This window comes from Haliotis rufescens, unplaced genomic scaffold (genome assembly GCF_023055435.1).
Source record: "Haliotis rufescens isolate VD_foot unplaced genomic scaffold, xgHalRufe1.0.p SCAF_5, whole genome shotgun sequence".
NCBI lineage: Eukaryota > Metazoa > Mollusca > Gastropoda > Lepetellida > Haliotidae > Haliotis > Haliotis rufescens.
Genome location: NW_025964223.1, coordinates 8,790,333 through 8,815,872, shown reverse-complemented (window position 1 = coordinate 8,815,872; position 25,540 = coordinate 8,790,333). Strand labels below are relative to the sequence as shown.

The window sequence follows — 25,540 nt, the reverse complement described above, 5'->3', positions numbered from 1 at the left end:
AATATGACGTCATTGGTGCCTATTGATAAAAATTATGACGTCATCATGCTTTGTTAGAGCCGCTTCACGTGGTGTAGGTCTAGGTGTGTGATTCTAGCGTCTCACATGCCAGCCAGCATAGTGTTATGCTGAGTCACCACTGCGCCGGAGTGTGTCGTAGGCCATGTTGTTTTACCGCAAACTGGTACTTGATATCTTTTGCGTTGAGAATAGACAGGGACCCAGTTGAATTGGCACCAATTACGTCATAATCTAAGGGGGATAACTCAGGCCTGTTTAGCTCGAAAAACGAAGGCCTCATAACGGCATATCATTTTCACACTATTGTAAGCTTTCTACTTTCACTGTGAAAAAAATGAGTGTATATTTTCAAACACAGATACTAATTAATTCTAAAATTGCGTTTTGTTTAGAAAAAGAAAGAAAGTGATTTTTGCGTGTACACTTCCCCTTTAAGGAATGACAAGAGAAGGATAATACTGTAACAACATGAGGGGCAGAGAACACATGGTGAGGAAGCCAACAACACAGGAGGCCAGTTAAACAGGGTTCACTGTACATAGGTGTGGTAAGTATTGCTTAACGAGTTCACAGTAGGCGGATGGGATGAAATAGCCCTGACCTCTGTTGATTGATGGCTTGTGGCGGCGAATGTGGACTACGTCTGTTAGTTTTCTTTCAGTGAAGTCATGGAGGCTGTTGGAGAGGATTTGGACGTTTTCCCAGGTGTGATTGGGACTTTGCTGGTGTGTGGACAATCCTACGTAGGTGAATCATCCCGTCCCATCAACACCAGAATCAAAGAGCACAAAGCTTCAACCTTCAAATCAGAGAGTTAATCAGCCTCTCAACCTCGGACCATATCAGTAACTGCCCAAATCACAATATCAACTGGAAAAACGTCCAAATCCTATCTAGCAACCCCCATGACTGTATGGCAAGACAGTTTGTCAAACATGAAAGCAAATGTCATATGAAGTTTACTGAGAAAACAATATGTGAAATGCTGGAGTTCCTAATCTAGGTGGCCCTGTCACAGGTGGCGCTGCAATTCGTTGTGCGCAGTTCGAGATGCGTCATTTGGGCACACCAGGCACCTATAGTCGTGGTTTCGAATCCTCGTTCACACTGATTATGTTTCAAGGTTTGTCAGCACCATACCCGTGCTCGTTGGTTTCACCAAAATGGTAAACGTCTGCATCACTTCGGGCTTTCCTCCCACACCAAGCTTACACGCCTTGATATAAGGTGAGTTATCTTCAAAACTCACTCATCCGCGCATATTTACACATGTGCATGAAGATTCAGCAGTGACAGAAAAATACTATCCACAAGATTGTATGAGAAGAGGGGTGACTTCAACTTTCCATTAGTCTATTTTCCCTTCATGTCGAGCAGTATTCCAGCAGCATTGGTGTCTACATTTCACATCTTTTCAGGTACACTCAAGAATGCTGCTTCTTCGAAGTTTTCAAAGGGCGTCATACGATTCTTGTAAAGCTTTCATGATTATTTATGGTAGACATGTGAAACTCATTTCCAATTTGACGCATCAGTGACAACCATGATGTCTGGTGTTGTTCCTGAGAGGGACACTGTATGTGATGGTGACTTCACAAGTACAGAGCTCCAGCTATGACACTGTATGTGATAGTGACTTCACAAGTACAAAGGCCCAGCTCTGTCACTGTATGTGATAATGACTTCACAAGTACAGAGCTCCAACTATGACACTGTATGTGATGGTGACTTCACAAGTACAGAGCTCCAACTATGACACTGTATGTGATAGTGACTTCACAAGTACCGAGGCCCAGCTTTGACACTGTATGTGATGGTGACTTCACAAGTACAGAGCTCCAACTATGACACTGTATGTGATGGTGACTTCACAAGTACAGAGCTCCAACTATGACACTGTATGTGATAGTGACCTCACAAGTACAGAGCTCCAGCTATGACACTGTATGTGATAGTGACTTCACAAGTTCAAAGGCCCAGCTATGACACTGTATGTGATAGTGGCTTCACAAGTACAGAGCTCCAACTATGACACTGTATGTGATAGTGACTTCACAATTACAGAGCTCTAGCTATGACACTGTATGTGATAATGACTTCAGAAGTACGGAGCTCCAACTATGGCACTGTATGTGATGGTGACTTCACAAGTACAGAGCTCCAACTATGACACTGTATGTGATAGTGACTTCACAAGTACAGAGCTCCAACTATGACATTGTATGTGATAATGACTTCACAAGTACAGAGCTCCAACTATGACATTGTATGTGATAATGACTTCACAAGTACAGAGCTCCAACTATGACACTGTATGTGATGGTGACTTCACAAGTACAGAGGCCCAGCTATGACACTGTATGTGATGGTGACTTCACAAGTACAGAGCTCCAGCTATGACACTGTATGTGATAGTGACTTCGCAAACAGAAACTTCAGGAATGACACCGTTTGTGATTGTGATATTTGGGATTTCCTCAAAGAAACCACATTGTCCGAGATCAGGCTTGAAATACATATTTTTGCTTCAGACTGTTCAAAACAAAGAAGTGTGCCACACAAAAATACATTATTGAAAGATTATTTTAACAAAACATATTTAGACTTTAAAAAATAGATAGTTTTGCAACTATATTGGAATTAAATCACATAAAAAATTCCATGTTTCAGGCATACAGTTCTTTGGGACAAGTTATTATTTCCCGTCATCCAATGATCCGTCTTACAGTGATTCATGTTCGCAGCTCTCCCTGCATGTATAAGCACAGTCGTGTTCGACCATGACAAATACCCATGAAAGCGGATCATTAGCTAAACATCTACGCCTGTGGTAGCGGCAAGGGGTCTCTAGCTGACAGAGTCGGTTCATTAAACCATAATACCTTTATCCATTATGAAGGGATAGCTTTGGAAATGTACCTCCTTGACACAGTAACCCTGCAGAACCAGTGGCCAAAGGAATACCGGTCTCTGATGTACCTCTGAGATACCTACCGGCATTGTGTATGGGCCAATGAATGGAGTTTTTAACCGTCCGGGGTTGACGACGATCGTGTATGATTGGTATGTTTTGTTTACAATGTGATTGTATATAGTGTATCAGAGTATGTATAGTTACACACTTTATTGTATATTGCTTTTATTTCAGGACATTGAGGCCACAGGCCCTTTGTACATAATAGCAGGGTCACGGTCGTCGTGACCATGTGCAGGCTGGTATATTTTTCTTTGTATTATTACAGTGTATGACTATGGAATATAGATGGATAAAGTCCTCGTGTTCCCAGTCGAGATTTCGAGTGTTTAGTTTTCCCATGTTTAACTACGTACTATTTTTGTCTCGGGGTGGACTCGTACGTGGGCTTTTAGCAGAGACTTTCGCGAACACCTGGTGTCATTGCTATTTGATAGTGATTTATAAACACATGTTTGTGATATAGTCGGAATCGTACAATCGTGCATAAGATATATCTTATGAAGATGGAAAGGGTTTTGTCGCATTATTATTATAATAAAATTATTATATTAAAATACAAAAATTGCAGCAAAGAGTTTTTGGTTGATCCTGGCAGTGTGAGGTTGGTTAGGCTCATCATCAGCTCAAGGTCCCCTCTTCACGCAGTCCAGACAGCGAATGGGACTTCTCCTAGGAAGCGCTGCCTAGTTAAACCCACCCAGAACTTTTCGGAGAACGTGAAGACTCCCCAACACTGCAGCCTTCTGCATTACCCAGATTGTCAGAAGGGCTGTATTCTTGGTAGCAAACCCAGGTACTCTCACAAAGTCAGTCAACAGCTTGGGAGGTACCAAACCTAAGGCACCGAGAACAATGGGGAGTCGGACAACTTGGTACTTTGGATGCAAAAGTAACATTTCAAAAGCAAGGTCCGTATATTTGCCATGTTTTTCCTTAATCTTGTCAAGCACATTAGTGTCAATAGGGACAGAAAATGCAATAATATAAATGATTTCATTGGATTTATCAAACAGGACAGGATCAGGTTTGTTGGCTTGGATACGTCTGAGACTGTAAACGGGCCTATTCCAAAGAATTTTGTATTTATCATTTTCCATGACGCCCTCTTCATATTCTGGTTCGTACCATGGATGGACCCCTGTGGCAAAACCACAAGCATGGCGAAGCTTTTAACAACATTCCCTCAATATCACGGCGGGGGACATCAGAGATGGGCCTCACACATTGTACCCACGTCGGGAATCGAACCCGGGTCTTCGGCGTAACGAGCGAACGTGTTAACTACTAGGCTACCCGACAGCCCCATGAGCAGTGTTTCTGGGATAAAACCGCATCGGAAAATCAGCCATCAAATGACAATCATTCCTGGTGATTTCTGACCATTTTTTTCAAATTTACTGACTAACGGATGGCCTAGTGGTGTAGTGCGCTGCTGGTCGCTGTTGGAAATTGCGATACAGGGGCATGATATAATATCCTCTGATGGTTCGAGTTCGAGTCCCAATTCGACCTCACTATGATCCTCTGTTTCTCAGCACCATATGAAAGTGGTAAGCCGTGATAAGCCGGGGTAAAGAAAGTATCAGCCATGTTTGATGGTGGAAAAAATGAATCAAACAAGAAATGGTTATTCGATGCTGATGTTTTGTTTGTTTGTTTGTTTGTCAGCAATGTTCCAGCTATATGACGGCGGTCTGTAAAATAATCGAGTCTGCCAGACAATCAAGAGATTAATATCATGAGCATCGATCCACGCAATTGGGATCGATGACATGCATCAACCAAGTCAGCGAGCCTGACCACCCGATCCCGTTAGTCGCCTTTTACGACAAGCATAGTCGCCTTTTACGACAAGCATAGTCGCCTTTTACGACATGCATGGGTTGCTGAAGTCTTATTCTATCCCGGAATCTTCACGGGTCTCGATGCTGATGTAGTTAGGCTGGTATCAATATACTGCATCCCAGTTGTGTTTTGGACCTTAAGTGTGCAGTGTTTAGGCGTTTTCAGCCTAGTCATTTTGTATTTTGTTTGGTCAGATCCAAGTTTCATGTGTATACTTTCTTTTTTAAACCAGTTTAGGGGGGCACGGGTGGCCCAGTCGTCTAAGGCGCCGCGATTCGCTGTGCAGAGTTGCGTCCCTTGGCCACGCCAGGAACCTATGATTGTGGGTTCGAATCCCGGTTCGCCCCGATTATGTTTCTAGGTTTGTCAGCACCATACCCGTGCTCGTGGGTTTCACAGAAGTGGTAAACGTCTAAGACCTGCATCACTTCGGGCTTTCCTCCCACATTAAGCTTACACGCCGCGATATGACTGGAATACTGTTAAAAGCAGCGTTAAACCCAACTCACTTACTCACTCACTCAACCAGTTTAGATATACTGTTCAAAGCGACGTTAAACCGAAATCACTATCACTAGGGGATATGCATTCTTGCATGCAGTTTACAATGTTTTTAAATGGTGTCCTCCTGTTCTAACAGCTTTTTTTAAATATTAAACTTTTTCTTCAGACCCGTGACGAGTTAGAATTGGTCTTTAACAGCCCAAGCTTGTCGTAAGAGGCGACTAACGGGATCAGGTGGTCAGGTTCGCTGACTTGGTTGATGCACGTCATCGTATCCCAATTGCGTAGATCGGTGCTCATACTGTCAATCACTTGAATGTCAGGTCCAGACTCGATATTAATGGACTACCGTCACATAGCTGGAATATTGTACGACGTTAAACAACAAACAAGCAAACAAACTAACCTGTTCCCTCAACGAGTGACTACGTCCCTCGTGAACAATCATACAACCATCTATAGGCTTACCAATCGTCGTCTAAGGCGCCGCGATTAGCAGTGCAGAGTTGCGTCTCTTGGGTACGCCAGAAACCTATGGTTGTGGGTTCGAATCCCGGTTGGCCGCGATTATGTTTCTAGGTTTGTCAGCACCATACACGTGCTCGTAGGTTTCACCAAAGTGGTAAACGTCTTAGACCTGCATCACTTCGGTCTTTCCTTCCAGATCAAGCTGACTCGCCGTGATATAACTGGAATACCGTTAAAAGCGACGTTAAACCAAACTAACTCACTCACTCACTGTTATGAAGACACTGCTACTTGTTTGCTTTCTTTGCAATAGAAATGTATTGTAGTTAATGCCATTAAATTAAATGGGGACGGTAGGGTAGCCTAGAGATTAAAGTGTTGGATTGTCACTCCGAAGGCCTGGGTTCAATTCCCCACATGGGTACAACGCTGAAGCCCAGTTCTGGGGTCCCCCTCCGTGATATTTCTGAAAATATTCCTACAAGCGGCGTAAGACGTCATTCACTCACTCACTGAATTAAGTGCCTCATTAGTCCAAGCCTTAGTCTGGTTCTGTTATATTGTACAAGGAACCACAACAACCTGTGCAGAGTTGTGTGCCTTAACCGTGCAAGGATCTACTGCCTGCGTTACTCAGAGCTTTCCTAACACATAAAGCTGACCAAACAGGTATTCAAAGACAGCATTTTTCCACGTATAATCTAAGTATTTAACACAGTGATTCAGTGGATATTAATAAGTATCAGCTTTCCCAGTAAGTAAATGACTCTGGGCCATACAAACCAGTGATTGATAACGTGAAAAACACACCACGTCTTACTGGCACGATGACACAAAAATAGCCAAGTCATAGAGCCCAAGCATTTCAGCCGACCCTTTTATGCCAATAAATAGAACCTTCTTTTATCGATATATACAAATAGTAATACGTTCCATGTCACGTCTCTTTCATATTAGGCGGTCGGGTAGCCTGGTGGTTAAAGCGTTCGCTCATCACGCCGAACACCCGGGTTCCATTCCCGACATGGGTACGATGTGTGAGCCCATTTCTGGTGTCCCCCGCCGTGATATTGCTGGAATATTGCTAAAAGCGGCGTAAAACCATACTCACTCACTCTTTCATATTAATTTTGAAAATATCTGTTTTCCATGATTTGTTAACATTAAAAGGTCCCCATGATTTGTTAACAGTAAAGGAAACGTCGAAACCAAAACTAATTGTAATCACGTTTGTGTATTTTTACTTTGTTTATAAGACCATATAATAGGATCAATCCACTTACTCGGAAAGATAAGTGCACGGTGCAACGATCCATGGCCTGAAGAGTACTAGAGAATGTTGGATACGTAACGTCAAAGTGTGATTAGACTTACTCCTTGTTACTTACGTAAGTGATACTTTAGCCATCCTTTGTCGCCCCGCTGCTGCTAGGTGACAGGGTAATCTCGCCCGTTGCTAATACCTGGACATGTCACGCGTGGGATATTTGTAGGTACTGGACCTTAATCCCAAATTGGGCGGTGGGGTAGCCTTGTGGTTAAAGCGTTGGCTCGTCACGGGTTCGATTCTATGGTGGCCGAGAGGGGACATCGCTTTCTCGCTCTATCGCTTTCTCGCTCTATCGCTTTCTCGCTCTATCGCTTTCTCGCTCTATCGCTCTATCGCTCTATCGCTTTCTCGCTCTATCGCTCTATCGCTCTATCGCTCTATCGCTTTATCGCTTTCTCGCGGTATAGCAATATTCCCTCTTGACCACGATATGGGTCGCACGCGTTATGTGTTTCTTTACGATAAAAAGTATATACGTAAAACAACATTAATGAATTGTTAAACCTGACCTCAGTGGGCGGAGGCTGAGGTGGGTTTTAATCATAGAAGAGAGCTGAAATGTTTCCAGTCACATTTCAAATTATACATATGGAGGGCGGTCGGGTAGCCTAGTGGTTAAAGCGTTCGCTCGTCACGCCGAAGACCCGGGTTCGAATCCCGACATGGGTACAATGTGTGAAGCCCATTTCTGGTGTCCCCCGCCGTGATATTGCTGGAATATTGCTAAAGGCGGCGTAAAAACAAACTCACTCACTATACATATGGATGGAATGTTGAAATTTTGAAATGGAATGGATCAGCGGAAAGCAGTGAAATGTTCACTAGTCACTGATATAGACATGGCACGCCAAATAAATAAAGGCTATAAAAACTATAAGCGACGAAACCCTTTCCATATTCAAAAGAAATCTCAGCCAAAAGCAGTGTCGACTGTAAGATCCCACTATATCATGTGCAACTGTTTATTGATCAAATAGGCATGCGCCTTTTTTAGGCCTTTTGTTCACATTTCACGTGTAGATAGACGTGCAATGGTCATGTGGTTTGGACGTGGATATGTTGTAGTGAATTTCACATTTGTGATCTGCATTTTGCCATGACTGCATTTTGCCAACTGCAACAAGTTGTGGACCACTAAATCACATTACATTCATGATTTGAGTATCGCTATGTGTAACGTTTTAACATTTACCAGACTATATTTTCTTGAAATGGCTGATACAGTGGCTTTCGTTTTCAAGAATCTGATTGTTGTATCCTTGTAAAATGCATTGATCCTACAAAGCAGCTTGCGGTAGACCACTTTTGAGATCCCTGTAAGTATTTATTGAATTCAGTGATCATGGCGGCTGCAAAGCTTTCTGTAATTGGTATGAAATATGCCAGCGGAATATGCTTTCTTTAAGTATACATATAATACGGAGCAGCTTCAGGTGAAACCATCACAGCAAAAAAAGTGAAGGTTTCCGTCTTCCGGAAACCTCCCGGATACCTTCCCACTTTGGATCCGGCCCGGATACCTTCCGGAAACCTTCCAAAAAAAATGTCAAAATTTGGGGGGTGCATTTTGTTCAATTGTGTGTGAAACACATAAAAAAATTATCTGGAAATTACCAAGAAAATTGAAGGTTGCCGAAGGTATCCGGAAAGTTTCCGGAAGACGGAAACCTACACTTTTTTTGCTGTGCATGCGTCGGCATAAAATATATAATACTTCCTGATTGATTACAACTTTGAAAATATTTTTGACATATTCAAAGTCCAATCGGTGTTTTATTAAACAAATTATTGCATATTAATTTCAGACTCATGACCATCTATGAAATGACAGGAAAGGCCACCGAGTCAGAAGACGCTAATAATGAACAGCAGCGTGTGTGATGATTTTAACGAAGCCGGATCTACTCCCCTTATTAACCTCGTGCTAACAGTCGCCATTGTATTTATCCCGGGCCTTCTAGTTCACTGTGTTGCAAGAGCTCTTCTTGCAAAGGACATCAAGAAAAACCCGAACCTTGTGAAAAAGCTTCTTGGAGCCCTCTGCGTAGTTGATGTCCTGGGTATCTTGTCAGCCACTGCTTATCAAGTTGTGAATGTTTTCATCCCCGAACCAAGTTACTCTGCTTGTGTAGCTATCGGTTTCTTTAACGGGTTTCTGTCTCAAGCATCTAATGCCTTGGCGACTATCATGGCGGTGGAGAGATGTTTCGCCTTCAGCGTCACCTACTGGTACATTGCTAATATCCACAGCTGGAAGCTAAAGGTTCCTATTCCCTTCATCGTGATTTGTCTTATCGTTGTCAACATGCTTCCAGCTTTTGGCTTTGGACTGGTCATGGATCCTGAAAAACCCAAGCTCTGCAAAATGTTACCTTCTGCTCCCATTTCGCCCTCTTCGCGACTTAGTGTCTATACCATCGTTTATGCTTCAGTTGGTCTCATGTTTGCTGCTGTTAACATCGTGTGTAACACAGTCGTAATTGCTTCCCTGTTCAGAATGGTTCACAAACGCGCGCCCCCCAAGCAGAAATCGATACTAGCAGAGTACGAGATGACCATAATGCTGCTCTTCCTTTCGGTGAACTTCCTCATTTCCTGGATACCTTTCTATGTAAGTATACACACACGGAAGTATATGTCTTACGATTAAGTGAGTCTGTTCCTAGATCCAAGGTGTAACAAGGAATATAATCCAAATACATTCACATTCTAAATTTGAACTTTCTTGACATGAATTTTACGCTTATGATTCATTTCTATTTTGGCATATTTGAGAATCATTTTTTATATACTTCATCACATCGAGTGAGTGAGTGAGTGAGTGAGTGAGTGTGTGAGTGTAGCTTACGCCGCTTTGAGCAATATTCTAGCAATATCACGGCGGGTGATCAGAAATCAGAAATGGGCGTCACACATTGTGCCTATGTGGGGAATCGAACCCGGGTCTTCAACGCTTTAACCACTAGGCTACCCCACCACCCCCTTAAACACATTGAAATCGCATATTTGATTGTAATAATTAGGCAAATGTACACAGAAATCAAATTAAGGTGTTTAGGGTATTAAGGCCTGATGTATTCAAACACAACACTGTTGTCGTGCGGGTATTGGGGCATGAAGTATATCATATGCAACCTTTGAACTAGGATTCCTGAGAACTTAAGAACATGGGTTCGAACCTCGGTTTATGTTTGTTCACTCAGATTGTATACCTGGATTTGTCAGCACCAAACTTTTGCTCACCAAAGTGACCTGCATCGCTTCGAGCATTCCTCCCACATGATGTTGACACGCCATGATATTTAACCGAAAGACTGTTCAATGCGACGTTAACCCCAACTTATTTGTTTTTGTTTTTTTCTCCAAGATTTCCGTGTTTCTGAACTACTTTGGGAAACGCATACCTAAGAGTGTGAGCTTTTGTGTACGTGTTCTGGCTGGGGTGAGCTATTCCACCGACCCACTGATCTATATTGCTGCTAGGAAGAGCTACAGGGATCGGATCAGGACCAGAATTTTGACAATCTGTGGAAATGACAAATCTTCAAAGAGAACTGTTTCTGTGATAACTTAACGAGACAATGTCTTTACAGAATTACATCAAACAGGAAGCCGACTGTGTTGCATGTAGATTATTGTATGTATTCACGAAGGTAGGAGGATGTATCTGTATTCAAGCCCGTAAATGTCTGATGATGTTACAAAATTCGATAGATAGAAAGACAGACAAACAGACAGACAGACAGACAGACAGACAATATATTATATCTATATATTTGAATATATATTATATCTTATCTGTTATACATTTGTGTCGAATTTTGTAATATCGTGCCTAAATGTTTTTACAGTATTTTCGGTTGTTGATTTGTGGTTATTTGTTTGAATGTTTGACCATTCAGTGTATCACTCATTTACATTCACGTTTTTAATTCTATATCAAGACGTTTGCTTGGAATAATTAAGTCATAATTGTTGATGTAGGAAGTAGACAATATATTACGCAGTTTCCCGAATGGGGTTTTCTCCATTTTGGGTTTTTCGAAGCGTGGAATGGACATTGAATTGTTATATGATGTCACACATGTCACACATGTAGATGCATGAAATGGTTAATAAAATACCGATCTACAACGTCAAGTTTAATTGACTTTTTATACACTTCATGCATCCTTGCATGCAAAATATTTGGTAACAAATATTTTTTTACATAAACACATATACAGTGAACAAAAGTTGAAATACTGACCATACCAAGAGTGCATTAGGTGTCATATAGTTGTGGTACCGAAAGTAGAATACCCACCATACCAACAGTGTAAAAGATATCAAAGGTTTGAGACAATACTAGAATCCTGACAACAACAACAGTGTATAAGGGAATGATGAACCCAGAATGATGAACCCAGAATGTTAAACCCAGAATGATGATCACAGAGTGATGAACCCACAATGGTGAACCCAGAATGATGAGCCCAGAATGATGAACCCAGAATGATGATCACAGAGTGATGAACCCAGAATGATGAACCCAGAATGATGAACCCAGAATGATGAACCCAGAATGACGAACCCAGAATGATGAACCCAGAATGATGAACCCAGAATGATGAACCCAGAGTGATAAACCCAGAATGATGAACCCAGAATGATGAACCCTGAATGATGAACCCAGAATGATGAACCCAGAATGATGAACCCAGAATGATGAACCCAGAATGATGAACCCAGAGTGATGAACCTGAATGATGAACCCAGAATGATGAACCCAGAATGATGAACCCAGAATGATGAACCTGAATGATGAACCCAGAATGATGAACCCAGAGTGATGAACCCAGAATGATGAACCCTGAATGATGAACCCTGAATGATGAACCCAGTGTGATGAACCCAGAGTGATGAACCCTGAATGATGAACCCTGAATGATGAACCCAGTGTGATGAACCCAGTGTGATGAACCCAGAATGATGAACCCTGAATGATGAACCCTGAATGATGAACCCAGTGTGATAAACCCAGAATGATGAACCCTGAATGATGAACCCAGAATGATGAACCCTGAATGATGAACCCAGAATGATGAACCCTGAATGATGAACCTGAATGATGAACCCAGAATGATGAACCCTGAATGATGAACCCAGAATGATGAACCCAGAATGATGAACCCAGAGTGATGAACCTGAATGATGAATCCAGAATGATGAACCCAGAATGATGAACCCAGAATGATGAACCCAGAATGATGAACCCAGAGTGATGAACCTGAATGATGAACCCAGAATGATGAACCCAGAATGATGAACCCAGAATGATGAACCCAGAATGATGAACCCTGAATGATGAACCCAGAGTGATGCACCCAGAATGATGAACCCTGAATGATGAACCCTGAATGATGAACCCAGAATGATGAACCCAGAATGATGAACCCAGAATGATGAACCCAGAGAGATGAACCTGAATGATGAACCCAGAATGATGAACCCAGAATGATGAACCCAGAATGATGAACCCAGAATGATGAACCCTGAATGATGAACCCAGAGTGATGCACCCAGAATGATGAACCCTGAATGATGAACCCAGAGTGATGCACCCAGAATGATGAACCCTGAATGATGAACCCTGAATGATGAACCCAGAATGATGAACCCAGAATGATGAACCCAGAGTGATGAACCTGAATGATGAACCCAGAATGATGAACCCAGAATGATGAACCCAGAATGATGAACCCAGAATGATGAACCTGAATGATGAACCCAGAGTGATGCACCCAGAATGATGAACCCTGAATGATGAACCCAGAATGATGAACCCAGAATGATGAACCCAGAGTGATGAACCTGAATGATGAACCCAGAATGATGAACCCAGAATGATGAACCCAGAATGATGAACCCAGAATGATGAACCCAGAATGATGAACCCAGAGTGATGAACCTGAATGATTAACCCAGAATGATGAACCCTGAATGATGAACCCAGAATGATGAACCTAGAATGATGAACCCAGAGTGATGAACCCAGAATGATGAACCCAGAGTGATGAACCCAGAATGATGAACCTAGAATGATGAACCCAGAATGATGAACCCAGAATGATGAACCCAGAATGATAAACCCAGAATGATGAACCCAGAGTGATGAACCTGAATGATGAACCCAGAATGATGAACCCAGAATGGTGAACCCAGAATGATGAACCCAGAATGTTTGTGGTGATTAGACATTTTCAGCTGCAGCTCCAAAACCAGATTTTTTTAATTCAAAGATATGTTCCTGTTTTTGTTTAAAGAAAATCACATCCTTGCAACCATGAATTTATTTTGGCAGGCAATTTCTTTTTGTCAACAGTCTGAAGCATAATTATTATTTTTCAAGAATTTTCGGGGACAGTATAACCTTTTTTCTGCATGCCGCTCTCCTGGCAGACGCTCTTTCCACTGGATCGCAGGGTTGGTCATTTGTTTATGAAAATAATCCCACCGTGGATGGCCTGTTTGTGCCGTTGGATATATTCTTTTGCATGTTATTAAATTGTTTTATAAACCTGCCTAAACACCATATCTTTGTTATATTAACCAGGAACCTACTCTCCAGACTGTTTCAAATGCATTGGTGAAAATGAATGTTCTATTGATGTGCTACATAGTCAAATGGGAACCCGATATATTGTCTCTGTATTGAATCATTTCCTAAAGCACAACAATGACATCATGCTGCGTACCATTTGGTGCACTGTGTCCATGCTTGGATGAACTTTTCTAGAACGTTTCGCCATGGTCAAATCCCAGAAATCTAAATAAACAATCTTGTCATGCAATGAAGCGAATTCCTCATGCCAAATATCAGAATATATGAGACCCCAGTAGGATAACAAACTTTGTGTCCCTCTTAAATATGCATGTGGGCCACGAACTGCAAGTGTAACATTGGGGGCGCGTGCCAAGAGGTTCTTTGCAGATGGAACAAGTCGTCGAACATGTCGCCGAAACTCATCCGGGTGGACAAGTGTGAAATGAGCGTACAAATATAACACTACGATGTCCTTGGTGGTGTTCGGGAGACGGTCCATCATGATGTGCTGAGCTTGGCTCGTATATCTTGGGTAGTGTCGAGATCCATGGTAGAACGGTAATTCGTGAGCATGCCAGGAAACTGAAAAATTGTATAATTGATCTTTGTCAATAACAGGTACATGAGCATCTGCATGTGAAGGAAAGCGCAAGAAGGAGTGAAGAGCTGTTTTGAATTGGGCACTTGTTGAATCCCCATGAAGCCATAGCGTCCTTCCTTTCAAGCATTGTCTGTAAGTATCTATGGTGCGTGGCAGTGTGTCATGACACATTAGCGAATGCCACTCATTGTTGTGAAAATAACCGTTTGGAGATTTCTGCTGCCAGGTCACTTTTGCTGGTAAATTATTACAGGAGATATCAGGTGGCGTCAGCAATGATGAATTTCCAACTGCAATTAGAAACATTTGAGTTTGGTTTAACGCTCATTTTAACAGTATTTCACATATGTAACGCGGTGCTAGCTCAATGTGGCAGGGAATCCCGAAGTGATGAAGGACTTAGACGGTTCCCGCCCACATGCATCTCGTTCGACATAAACGTGGTCGCACAAATGTCACGTAGCACCTCACAATCTAGACATGGTCTTTGCAAGTACTCTGCAAGAGGAATGTCTCCGGATCCCATGACCACCAAGTATGACCATTCGATGTGGGGCAGCTGTTGAGCTCCACGAGGATCACAATCGCTATTACCATTCACTCCCCGTGTCTTGACATTACACGGCTGGTAAACATACAAGTCATAATTTTCCATATAAGTCATGCGATCCAGTAATGAACAAGTACACCAGTCGATCGAGAATATTATGATAGCTGCAGGCTGTACCCACCGATCAAACAATGTGTCAGATCGTGGCTTGGTATACCCATCGAAGCAATATAATCCCTTTGGGGGTATTTCGGTACCCTAATATCTGAAAAAGTTCAATATATAGTAAAGTTCAGAGATGAGGGAATTGACTTTAAGTGGGAGCTGAATTGTTTAAGTCTATTAAGTCTTAAATTTACCAATACCTTCACTGAGTACGAAAACACTCGAACATTATGTTAAAGTGAACTGTTAAACAGTGAACGTTGTGCTCTGATTGGAGTTTTTGCGGCCAGAATCCCGTGTATTATAACCGTTTCTTACATTTGTGGAGACTGATCAACATGATCCCTACGTGGAGATCTCTACGCCATTATATATAATAGTTATCAGGATAACTGATTCCAGTAAACTGCCCGATCTGAAACTGCTCCCTGTCCCCTAAGAAAACTGCCCCTCCTAAAACACGAGAGGAATTGTTTCAGAAATCCCTGACAAGTACTATTTGCTGTACCATCATACAATTTACAGAATTTACAATATGAAGTTTTTGAAAATATGTGGCATAATATTCTAAATGTACACGTAGATGTTGAAATGTATTTGAATAACAAAAAATCATGATCATCATTATAATACTGTCTTCATTCATGGTTTGAATATAGTACAAAAAATACTAAAATCGCGTGTTGACTAGACGGTTTCCAGAGATGCGTATCATGTCATGTTACTTGGGGACGGTCTTTTGTGGGGTAATGACCTAGGTGTAGCTGACAGTTGTCCTTGGGATTGATTTCAGTTACCTGGACAATCATAGTGTTATTGGCGTACACCCTTCGACATTGCAGCTCTATGTCCCCTCACCTGTCGACACAGGCGGCTACTGGTGATTGATCTGTGCAGGTGTTACTGGTGTCAGAATTCAACAACAATTCTGTCACAGTTCTTCTCAAAATCCAGACTGAGTACGTCTGATACAATCCTCTACATGTATTACATATTGTTTGCATATATTTCTAGCTAATAGTGAGTGAGTATGATCACGGGTCAGGGACTTGCTCATGTTTAAGCTTTCAAAAGAAGTTCTAAAAATCTGCCCTTTTCACTCATTTTAGTAATGAATGTGTATTCCACTATATCATAAGTCCAAAAGATGCATGTGTAGTAAGTGTGTGTGTCTTTACGCCGCTTTTAGCAATATTCCAGCAACATCACGACGGAGGGCACCAGAAATGGGCTTCACACATTGTGCCCATGTACCCGACCGCATCATACCAAAAGACGTTAAAATATGGTACTTGTTGTTACTCTGTCTGGCGCTCGGCATTAAGGGGGTAAAACAAGGACTGGTCGGCTCGGAGTAAGTATACCGTGTCTGATTGGGATATTCATGTTAAACTGCGGCATGGTACCTCAGTGAGCTAGCACTATAAATCGGCATCAGTCCGGACTAGTACGTACAAGCAGCCACACAAACACACACACGTACATGCACGTCGCTATATAAGTGCAATTATCCTGGACGCGACGTTAAACCCCATTTCACATCACCTCCTTCTTTTTGGATTGTTTAAAGGCCGCCGTCGTGTGACAGGAATACATTTGCCAGGCAACAAACAAACACTTACTTTTTACGCACATTATGAGAGGGCATGCTTACCCTCTTTGAAAACACCTGGTGTCATCACTGATTTTCAGAGATTCATTCACATAAGTTTTACAGGTATTTTGCTTTTTACGCCCATTTTGCTTGTGTGTTGACGTTTTATATACACTCTTCAAAAAAAGAAACGCACAGGTAGATTTCTAGTAAATTTATCGTACCTAAAAAGTCTATATATTTGATTTAATATCATAGATACAAATATGAAATTTTGAAGCACGATAGTCACATGTTGTCGTTGCATAAAGGCATTGAAAACTGTTCATTGTCATGTCATCTCGACGGCCATTGCAAGTCGTTGATGTTGGCATTAAATTAAGGTAGTCTACCGTGACACGAGCTGTGTGCGGTGGAGCGTTGTCCTGTTGAAACAGCTCTCCTTCTGGCGGTCATTGATTGGAAGAAGGTGAGGTTGAAGAATTTGATTCATGCAGCGATTTGCTGTCAAATGTCCCTCAACCACAACCAAGTCGGATCTTGTGGTGTAGGATATGCCCCCCACCCCCCACCCAGCCCCCAACACACACCATGACACTACCGCCACCGAAATTGTCGAATTCACGTACACAATGTGGGGCAAAACGCTCATTTCGATAAACACGTTGTCTTCCAGAAATCGTGATTCATCGCTAAACCGCACTCGTCACCAGTTTCTCACATTCCAAGGCTGTAAGGTATAGCACCAACGCAAGCGTCGCTGTCGATGGATCTGTTGCAAAACAGGGACGATAACTGGTTTTCTGGGTCGGATTCTAGCCTCGCGAAGATGGTTCCTGACGGTCTGGTCCGATAACCTCCTGAAACCAGGAATGCGTCCTGCAGTCTCCGTAGCTGTGGCATTGCGATGAGAGTCGAATGTAGCGATCCTGTGCAGGGGTGGTAACTCTTGGTCGGCCGGTTCTCGGACGGTCTGCAGTGGAATTGATCTGTGTGTATCGGTCCAAAAGGCGGCAAATGGTGCTGTGGTGGACGTTGCGTGCAACAGCAGACTGCGATTCCCTTCTTTGGATATGTCCTTTGGCGATGTTCCGATCGGCAGCGCTAAGTCTCGGCATTTTCGAACTTGAAAAATGTTGACAATTGAATGACAAATTACTGGCTTATGCCTCCCTTGTAATAGCCAATACCACGAGTTACGAATGCCAAATATTGCACGTGCATTTTGCTTTACTGTTTTCCTCCATGACATTTTTTGAACAAGTGTGAAAACAATGCCGTTTAAGAGGCCACCAGCATTTTCCAATAACATATATCTAATTAATATAGCGGATTTTTTGTGTAGTCAGGTTCAATGAACTACATACTACCTGTGCGTTTCTTTTTTGAAGAGTGTATATTTCATAGGTCCAGTATTTCAAGACATAGTTTTAACAAGAAACATTTAACATATGATAACTTACATTTTTCTGATATGAATACTCACCTTTCTTTATAGATACATTTAAAGCCATTGGTAGGGTATCGGGTGCAGGGTCTTTACCTGACCTGGGTGGAAAGGAAACAAACTGACAACGATTTGATACAATAGTAACTCAACTTCTCATTAAAATTGGTCATTGAAAATTGTGTCTGTTTGATGATAGTATAACATATAGTGAGTGAGTGATTATTATGAGTGATATATGACATTGCCAGGGATGCCATATGTTGACGGCGACATGTCAACTATTTCAGCGTTATGAAAAAATAGTCTTCAAAGTCAGTAACAGGTTCAATTCAAGACAGGATGCAAAGTGGCAACAGCTTAAAGATGGCACAGATGTGAAGTATTAATAACACAAACAATGAGGTAAGTAAGTACGTACCATGTAAGGATGTCTTTATCAGAAGTATCAAGTGTGAAATTATTTGGGCCAGTGTAGGATTTTGTCCATGTTTCACAAGGTAAATTAGTCTTCTTGCAAAACCAAGGAAAACCATCGTTCTCAGTTGTAAAGTTACACCACTCGTTGGTCTTTGAAATACTCGGTTGGTTTGCTGAGCATCTCGATGTTTCAGACAGCGGTTTCTTGTTGAAATCAGCATATGCTGTCCATATACTGGAGTATTGCTTGAAAATTCTGTAATACAGAGCCAACTCCTCTCTTCGTGTTGCAATAAATACGCGTATCGCAGCCTGTCCGGCCCATGTGGCTTTGAAAACACCAGTGTAACTTCCATCATTGTGGTCGAAAACCTCACCGGAGACGGATGCTGAAGTCTTGGGATCTTCCATCCACACTCTCAGATGGTCGCCCCCAGTTGACTTCCGGTTACCATCCCTATCAAACAGATCTATTTGAACTTTGATCTGTTCTCCCAACGAGTACGATGGTTGATAATGTTTTAGATATATACGAGAGGTGTTTGCATTGGAGCACTTTGGATGGTTATTTATGGTTGAGAGGAGTAAATCATGCTCTGAGAGATAGCGGCGTCCTAATACTGGCTCCTGTTGAAAAGTTATGTTGTGTAGTTGTGTACTGAAATGATAGAAATGCGTGTATGTATAACTAAGCACACTTTTGTAAACCTGACTCATAAGACAACAATCACAATCAAATCAGATCTTGCTCTCGAAAAACAAAGATCTGAGGACATCACATATCAGATCACAAAAGATTTTTCCAATGAAATGACTAACAAGAAGTCGACAAAAGCCCGTCAGTAAGCAGCTTTCTCGAACTTTATGGCACTAGATCCAAATTGGCGATACCCATTCCAGACTACGCTTTGAAATTATTTTGACTGAGTTCTCATTTCGAAAAGTGAACAAAATAATATGCTGAAATGTCCAAATAGATGACCGAAATTGTATGGCCCATGGGCCATGGAAAGTCTCTGCTCTTTTTAGATGTTCATTCCAATGAAGCTAGGGATAGGCGATGGTTTTGACGGAATCAGTCGTACAGGCCGTAAAGTTCTGTCGTTCGGAATACCCCGAATCTTTTAGAGGTTACATGATTAGAAAACAAATTCCGAATGTCCCGATCTGGTAAGCGACGCTCTGATTGATCGGATGAAAGGTCGTTGTGACGAGACCCGAAATGGGAATTCCTCAGATCTTTGTTTAGCGGTAGCGAGAGGTAAGATCTGATGTTTAGAGATGTGTCACTGTGTTATAGTACATGGTAATAAAAACGACAAATCCCCCTCAATATTCAATAGAAAACTCTGCTACAAGCAGAGTCGATTGTACGATTCCAACTATATCATGAGCATGTGTTTATGAATCACTATCAAATAGTCATGATACGAGACGTTCGCCTAAAGGTGTGCGTATTCTGCCCCACCGGTGGCACCCGTCACACACACATGCAAAGGTAAACACCTTCTATCATCACTATTTGAGAGTGACTCATAAATACATGCTTACGATATACTCGGAATTGTACAATGGAATCTGTTTGTAGCAGAGACTTCTTATGATTATGGAAATGGTTTTGTCGCCTTATATTTATACTTCAATGATTTTGATGAGCATGAGCTGTTTGCAGCAAAATGAGGTGACTTTTAGGCTGTATGTCTTAGGAATGCTTACTTTGGTGTGCGCTTTATAAGTATCCATCAAAGAAATTACCTGACCCGATGTCTTTCTGTAACTTGTATCGGCATTGTGCAGAAACAATGACTTATAAAAACATTACCTTTTGAAGAACCATGCATTTGTTCCCTTTGTAGAGACAAAGTAAAGGGATAATACTAAAACGGTGCAATAAAAAATACACATGGGCGTCAAACAATGATACACTTACAACGAGCGTTTGAAAATGTTCATATTCACGAAGGCAATTAACGCCCCTCAAATAAACCTCAGACTGACAAAGATACGGATGTATCACTCCTCCATATTGCCTTACAACATTGATGCAGGATCCAGTTCAGATCCGTTTATATTAAGACAATGATATTTATAAAGTGGGCTGAAAACAATGGAATACTCACAATGAACGTTTAAAAATGTCCATATACACGAAGGCAATTAACACTCCACAAACAAACATCAGAAAGACAAAGATTTGGATATTACGCTCCTCAATAGTGCCCTACAACTTCGATCCCAGATACCGTTTAGTTTAAGACAATGGCTAATTATATCGTGATCTGAAAACAATGATATACTTACAATGAGCGTTTGAACATGTCCATATCCACGAAGGCAATTAACACTCCACAAACAAACATCAGAAAGACAAAGATACGGATATTACGCTCCTCAATAGTGCCCTACAACGTTGATACCAGATACCGTTTAGATTAAGACAGTGGCTTATTGTATCGTGATCTGAAAACAATGATATACTTACAAGGACCGTTTGAACATGTCCATATCCACGAAGGCAATTAACACTCCACAAACAAACATCAGACAGACAAATATACGAATTTTACGCTCCTTCATATTGCCCTACAACTTCGATCCCAGATCCCTTTAAACTAAGACTGATTCGTGAGGCTACCGTATGCATTATATGTCAAAATAATCGAAGAGTGGGTTAAATATCAGCGTACAAACACCTGCCATCGCGGAAGAGAAATGTCGTTAAACATGGATGTTTGAAGGATGTGTGTGTTGGCGTATTGGCAATGAGGATGAAAATATTGCGCGTGGAAACACGTCACACGTAACAGTCACCGTCAGTCAGAAGGCAGGGCGGGACAACTTAGGAATGGCCAGGAGTCCGAACTTGACCACACAGAAGGAAGCGAGCTACAAAAACATGTTTTATATCACTGGAAAGCTCTCGAGGAGACGAATCCAAATAATTGTGTCCCAGTGTGTTCACATGTTCGTAAGCTCAAAAATTGGCTCCGAAAATGCATTACTGCAGACATTTCTGGCAGAATTTTTTTTTTCTGCAGAAATTTCTGGCAGTATTTTTTTTTTCTACAGAAATTTCTTGCAGAAATTATTTTTTTTCTACAGAAATTTCTGGCAGAATTTTTTTCTGCAGTAATATTTAGCAGAATTATTTTAATTCAGGAGAAATAAGATTCAATCATTGGATAGGTTAACCTGGAGTTGCTTCAAATGACCTTTTTCCTCAAAACAAACATTTTTAGTTCACATGATTACAAGCAATAAAATGAAACTAATTTCGTGAGATATTTCAAAAAATTATTTATTCACATGCTATAGTACAAGACAATTCCTTGGGAGACTTTGCACTTTTCATTCTCATGAATGAGTCGTATTTTCTTGGGTGAGGTGATTTTTTCAGAGATGGGTCCTGTCACGAAAGAAAATAGATGTATAGATGAGTGGATCCATATTGTCTAATATAATGGATAATGGCAGCCTATACGCAGCTAGAGTTTAACTTTACAATAGAGCCTGCGGAATAAAATGTATTACGAATGTAAATAGTGTGCTTTACTTACGTTTTCTTCTCAACATACTTGAAATGAATTCTTTTTTTCGTCTGGTCATTGAAAGCTATGTGCACATATTCTGAAAAGATATGAAAAAAACATTAAAATGCTTTTCATTTCGGTATAACACATTCCACAAGCTTTAGACACATGTAAGATAAGTGAGGTGAGTTGAAATTGGGTTGAATGTCGCGTCCAAGATAATTGCACTTATATAGCGATGTGCGTGCGTGCGTGCGTGTGTGTGTGTGTGTGCGTGCGTGCTTGTACTAGTCGTCTGCATCTTCCGTTTTGTACAGGTCACTCCATAAGTTGTCAGTGACTGCATACTTGTGTAGGGGGCACTCAATGTTCACACTGTCATGAAGCTGAAATTATATAAGGATGAGTATACTGCGAAAATTACATTGGATTAATTCGTTAAAAGAGACTTATGTATCATGTTTGGGAGAGGCATTCAGATAAGCAAAATTTGCTTGTTTGCCAATCCCTCCACTTTTGGAAATAGATATGTTTATATCAAGAGACCTCTAAACCATAACCGAACTCAAAACTAACCCCATGTGTCGTAAATGGGTGCTCTAAGGTAAAAGGATGGTAAACACGTGTTTTATTGGCAAGGGATACTCAACCCTTATGATCGGAAAGGGGGTCCAAGGACAAAGGAGAGACCAGACCTACTACCCAGAGGGGCCAGCCTGGTATAAGACTTATAGTCCGGCAGAGAAATGAATATTTTCCCGCAACCCAGAATTAGGGGATAAAGTTTTTTTTATTGCTGGATTTGTTTAATGATGTACTCTAGATTATGAAACTGACTGATGACACTCTGTCATCTTTGGGCATTTTGAAATATTCAAGATGGCCGACAAGATGGCCGCCAAAACATGAAAATATCGCTTCCTTGCTAACAGTATGGAATATGATACCACTTTTGGAGCAAATCACTAATATTTTGCTTTCAACTAATTAGAATATGGTATTCTAAATGAACTGGTATCATTTAAAACATAATTTGATTCTTAAATAAGCAAGATAACTGGCAAAATGCCTGTCGAAACATTATAAAGTCAACAAGCACGGCATTCTTTTTAAGGATAATTGATTATTCTGAACTTTCAAAAATGAATATTGGCTCAAGGTTTTCTTCACATACATACAATCAGTTTAGGTTTCTTCCTCATCATCAATAACACAGTTAGTGAGTTGGTTGAAGCAGACACTGGAGCTACAATGTAATAGGAGAAGGCCTCGTAAGTGTGTCACTTGTGCCTAATCCTTTTGGTTTTCCGAAATAAAATATGTTTAAATCAATACCGCTGCTGGTAGTTTAATTTGTGAAAAATAGCAGGACATTCAGCTGTCGGGGCTATGGGTCAGTGGGTGATTGACGATTTGTGATGGCGCCAGCTGGGGTAGGAGACGACACACTTTCCAAATTATTTCTCAACCTTATCTCATGCTAATTCAACAAGAGACACAGAGACACATAGTTTTTGATAGAGGCTACTTGTTATAATATATTGTTGATTAAAATATGTAAAACTATGTATCTCTGGCTGTCTTGTCATCCCTTCATTCAGTAAAGTGGACTGTTCCAACTACCCACATTACCTAATTATAAATCTCATCCAGGCATGGCATACCCACATCACCTAATTGTATTTTGGTACCTTGTGGGGAGAAATTAGGCGATCTGGGAGGACACCGTTATATCATCTAACATGGCCAACTCTGCTCTTAAGTAAACGAGAACCTAATCAGTGAGGGGTCCTTTATCATCCATATTTGACTGCTTATAAAAATCTTATATCTCTCCTCACAGCTGGTTATTATATATTTTTGCTGCTGAATATTCGAAACAGAGTGATTGAGTTGGTACAACACATGTATACGGTTCCATTTTAAATGACTGCAGCGCTCCATTATGAAAACAAGTTGTTATAACGCCGCTCTCAGCAGCATTCCAGTGATATATGACGGCGGTCTGTTGTATATGAAATAAATGCAAATTGAATCTTGAAACTTGAAAGTTGCAGCTTTTCCGCAAATCAGTATCACATGCAGTATACAGTATATCAAGTGCAATATACTGTATACAACATGCAGTATACAGTGTGTCGCGAGCTCCGCGCTGGGCTGGAGCACACATTTCCTGCCCCTCTCCCTTCTGCAAACACCTCATGGGGGGTGTAATGAGGTCACAGGTCAGGCGTGCACTCGTCAGTTGTCTGATACGGTCAAGAGTAAGATCTTCCGGACTATCACTGCACTAGAGGAATGTGGATTGTTGATGAGGTACAACGTGTTTGAAACTGGGAGTTGAACACTAAGCACTTATAGAGAAGAGCTCACCATAAAACGTTATGGACTCGCGGACGGACTTGTGTTTTCAATTCAAGACGTACATGTATCAAGTTGAACTTCTACGACAGATGTAACTTGGTTCCCGCTTCCTAACTGTAACATTAACTGAACTTTGCGCCTTTTATACACATTTGTGATGGGGCGACAATGCGACAACGAGACATATTTTGACATTGAAAAATGTCGCGTTACGGCATTGTCGCCCTTTTGTAAAATATAGAAAAAGATTATTCAAAGAGCGACAATGCGACAACGCGACAATGCGACAAATGGCCAAAATATCGCGTTGTCGAATTGTCGCGCTTTGGTTAATTTCGACACGTTTTGCTTGTTTTTGTAAGGGCGTCAATGCGGCAATACGACAACGCGACAATGTCCCTTCCAAGATTCCATAGTGATCCGTGCAAATAAAACTGAGTTATGAAATAGCAGTTTAACATGCCAGTTAAAAGATAAAGTGTAAAAATGCGCTGATGAGTTCATCTGCATGCCGAGTCTATACGCTGTGATGAACTTATAGAGTAATGCTCTGAGCCAATACATTTTGTCAAATGTATGACATGTATTACCTGTAGGAACATATTGCTTATACTCGTCCATGTTTTTGACGGACAATATAATTTACATGCTCGGTAATAGTGAGGACGGGCATCATTGTGTGTTCAGGTGAACAATTGACTTGTCCTTGCATGTGTTTGTGACGGGTGCCACCTGTATGGGTGCCACCTTTCGCGAACACCCGTTGGATGGCCTGAACCACTTCGGATTTTTATCCCACATCAGTCTGATACACCGTGATATAACTAAAATACTGTTCAAAGTGGTGTTTAATGCGATCACCGTAATGTGTTACTGCAACTGTCCAAATTTTGTGTAGTGATGTTATGTAATATGTAAAATAAAGCATATTCAATTATCCAATTGATTTGATTAGAATATACTTGCGTCAGTGTATTTTATTAACGCCCAAAACCGTATTTGTTAAACACATATAATAACAGATCATATACACGCATTGTGCCTTGACTTACTGTTAGCTTTAATAGGCCATTCCGGAATAAAATAGTTCCCCCCAAAGCGAGGAACATCTGTTTTAGTTTGTTTACAAGAAATGTAT

At 41.2% G+C, this 25,540-nt stretch overlaps 2 protein-coding genes across 2 annotated transcripts; one reads left to right on the top strand and one right to left on the bottom strand.

Moving 5' to 3' along the window:
• Window positions 1–2,935: 2,935 nt before the first annotated feature.
• On the top strand, window positions 2,936–11,085 carry LOC124110326 (prostaglandin F2-alpha receptor-like). Its single transcript, XM_046469594.2, has 3 exons — window positions 2,936–3,084; window positions 8,951–9,756; window positions 10,513–11,085. Exons 2-3 carry the CDS (start codon window positions 9,007–9,009, stop codon window positions 10,717–10,719), a joined length of 957 nt encoding a protein of 318 aa, XP_046325550.2. The 5' UTR covers window positions 2,936–3,084; window positions 8,951–9,006; the 3' UTR covers window positions 10,720–11,085.
• A 2,196-nt stretch (window positions 11,086–13,281) lies between these two features.
• On the bottom strand, window positions 13,282–19,266 carry LOC124110325 (NXPE family member 3-like). Its single transcript, XM_046469593.2, has 3 exons — window positions 18,510–19,266; window positions 18,128–18,189; window positions 13,282–14,622 (listed from the first exon to the last, which is right to left on the bottom strand). The coding sequence occupies exons 1-3, from the start codon at window positions 19,223–19,225 to the stop codon at window positions 13,844–13,846; spliced, it is 1,557 nt and encodes a 518-aa protein (XP_046325549.2). The 5' UTR covers window positions 19,226–19,266; the 3' UTR covers window positions 13,282–13,843.
• Between the last annotated feature and the right edge of the window lie 6,274 nt (window positions 19,267–25,540).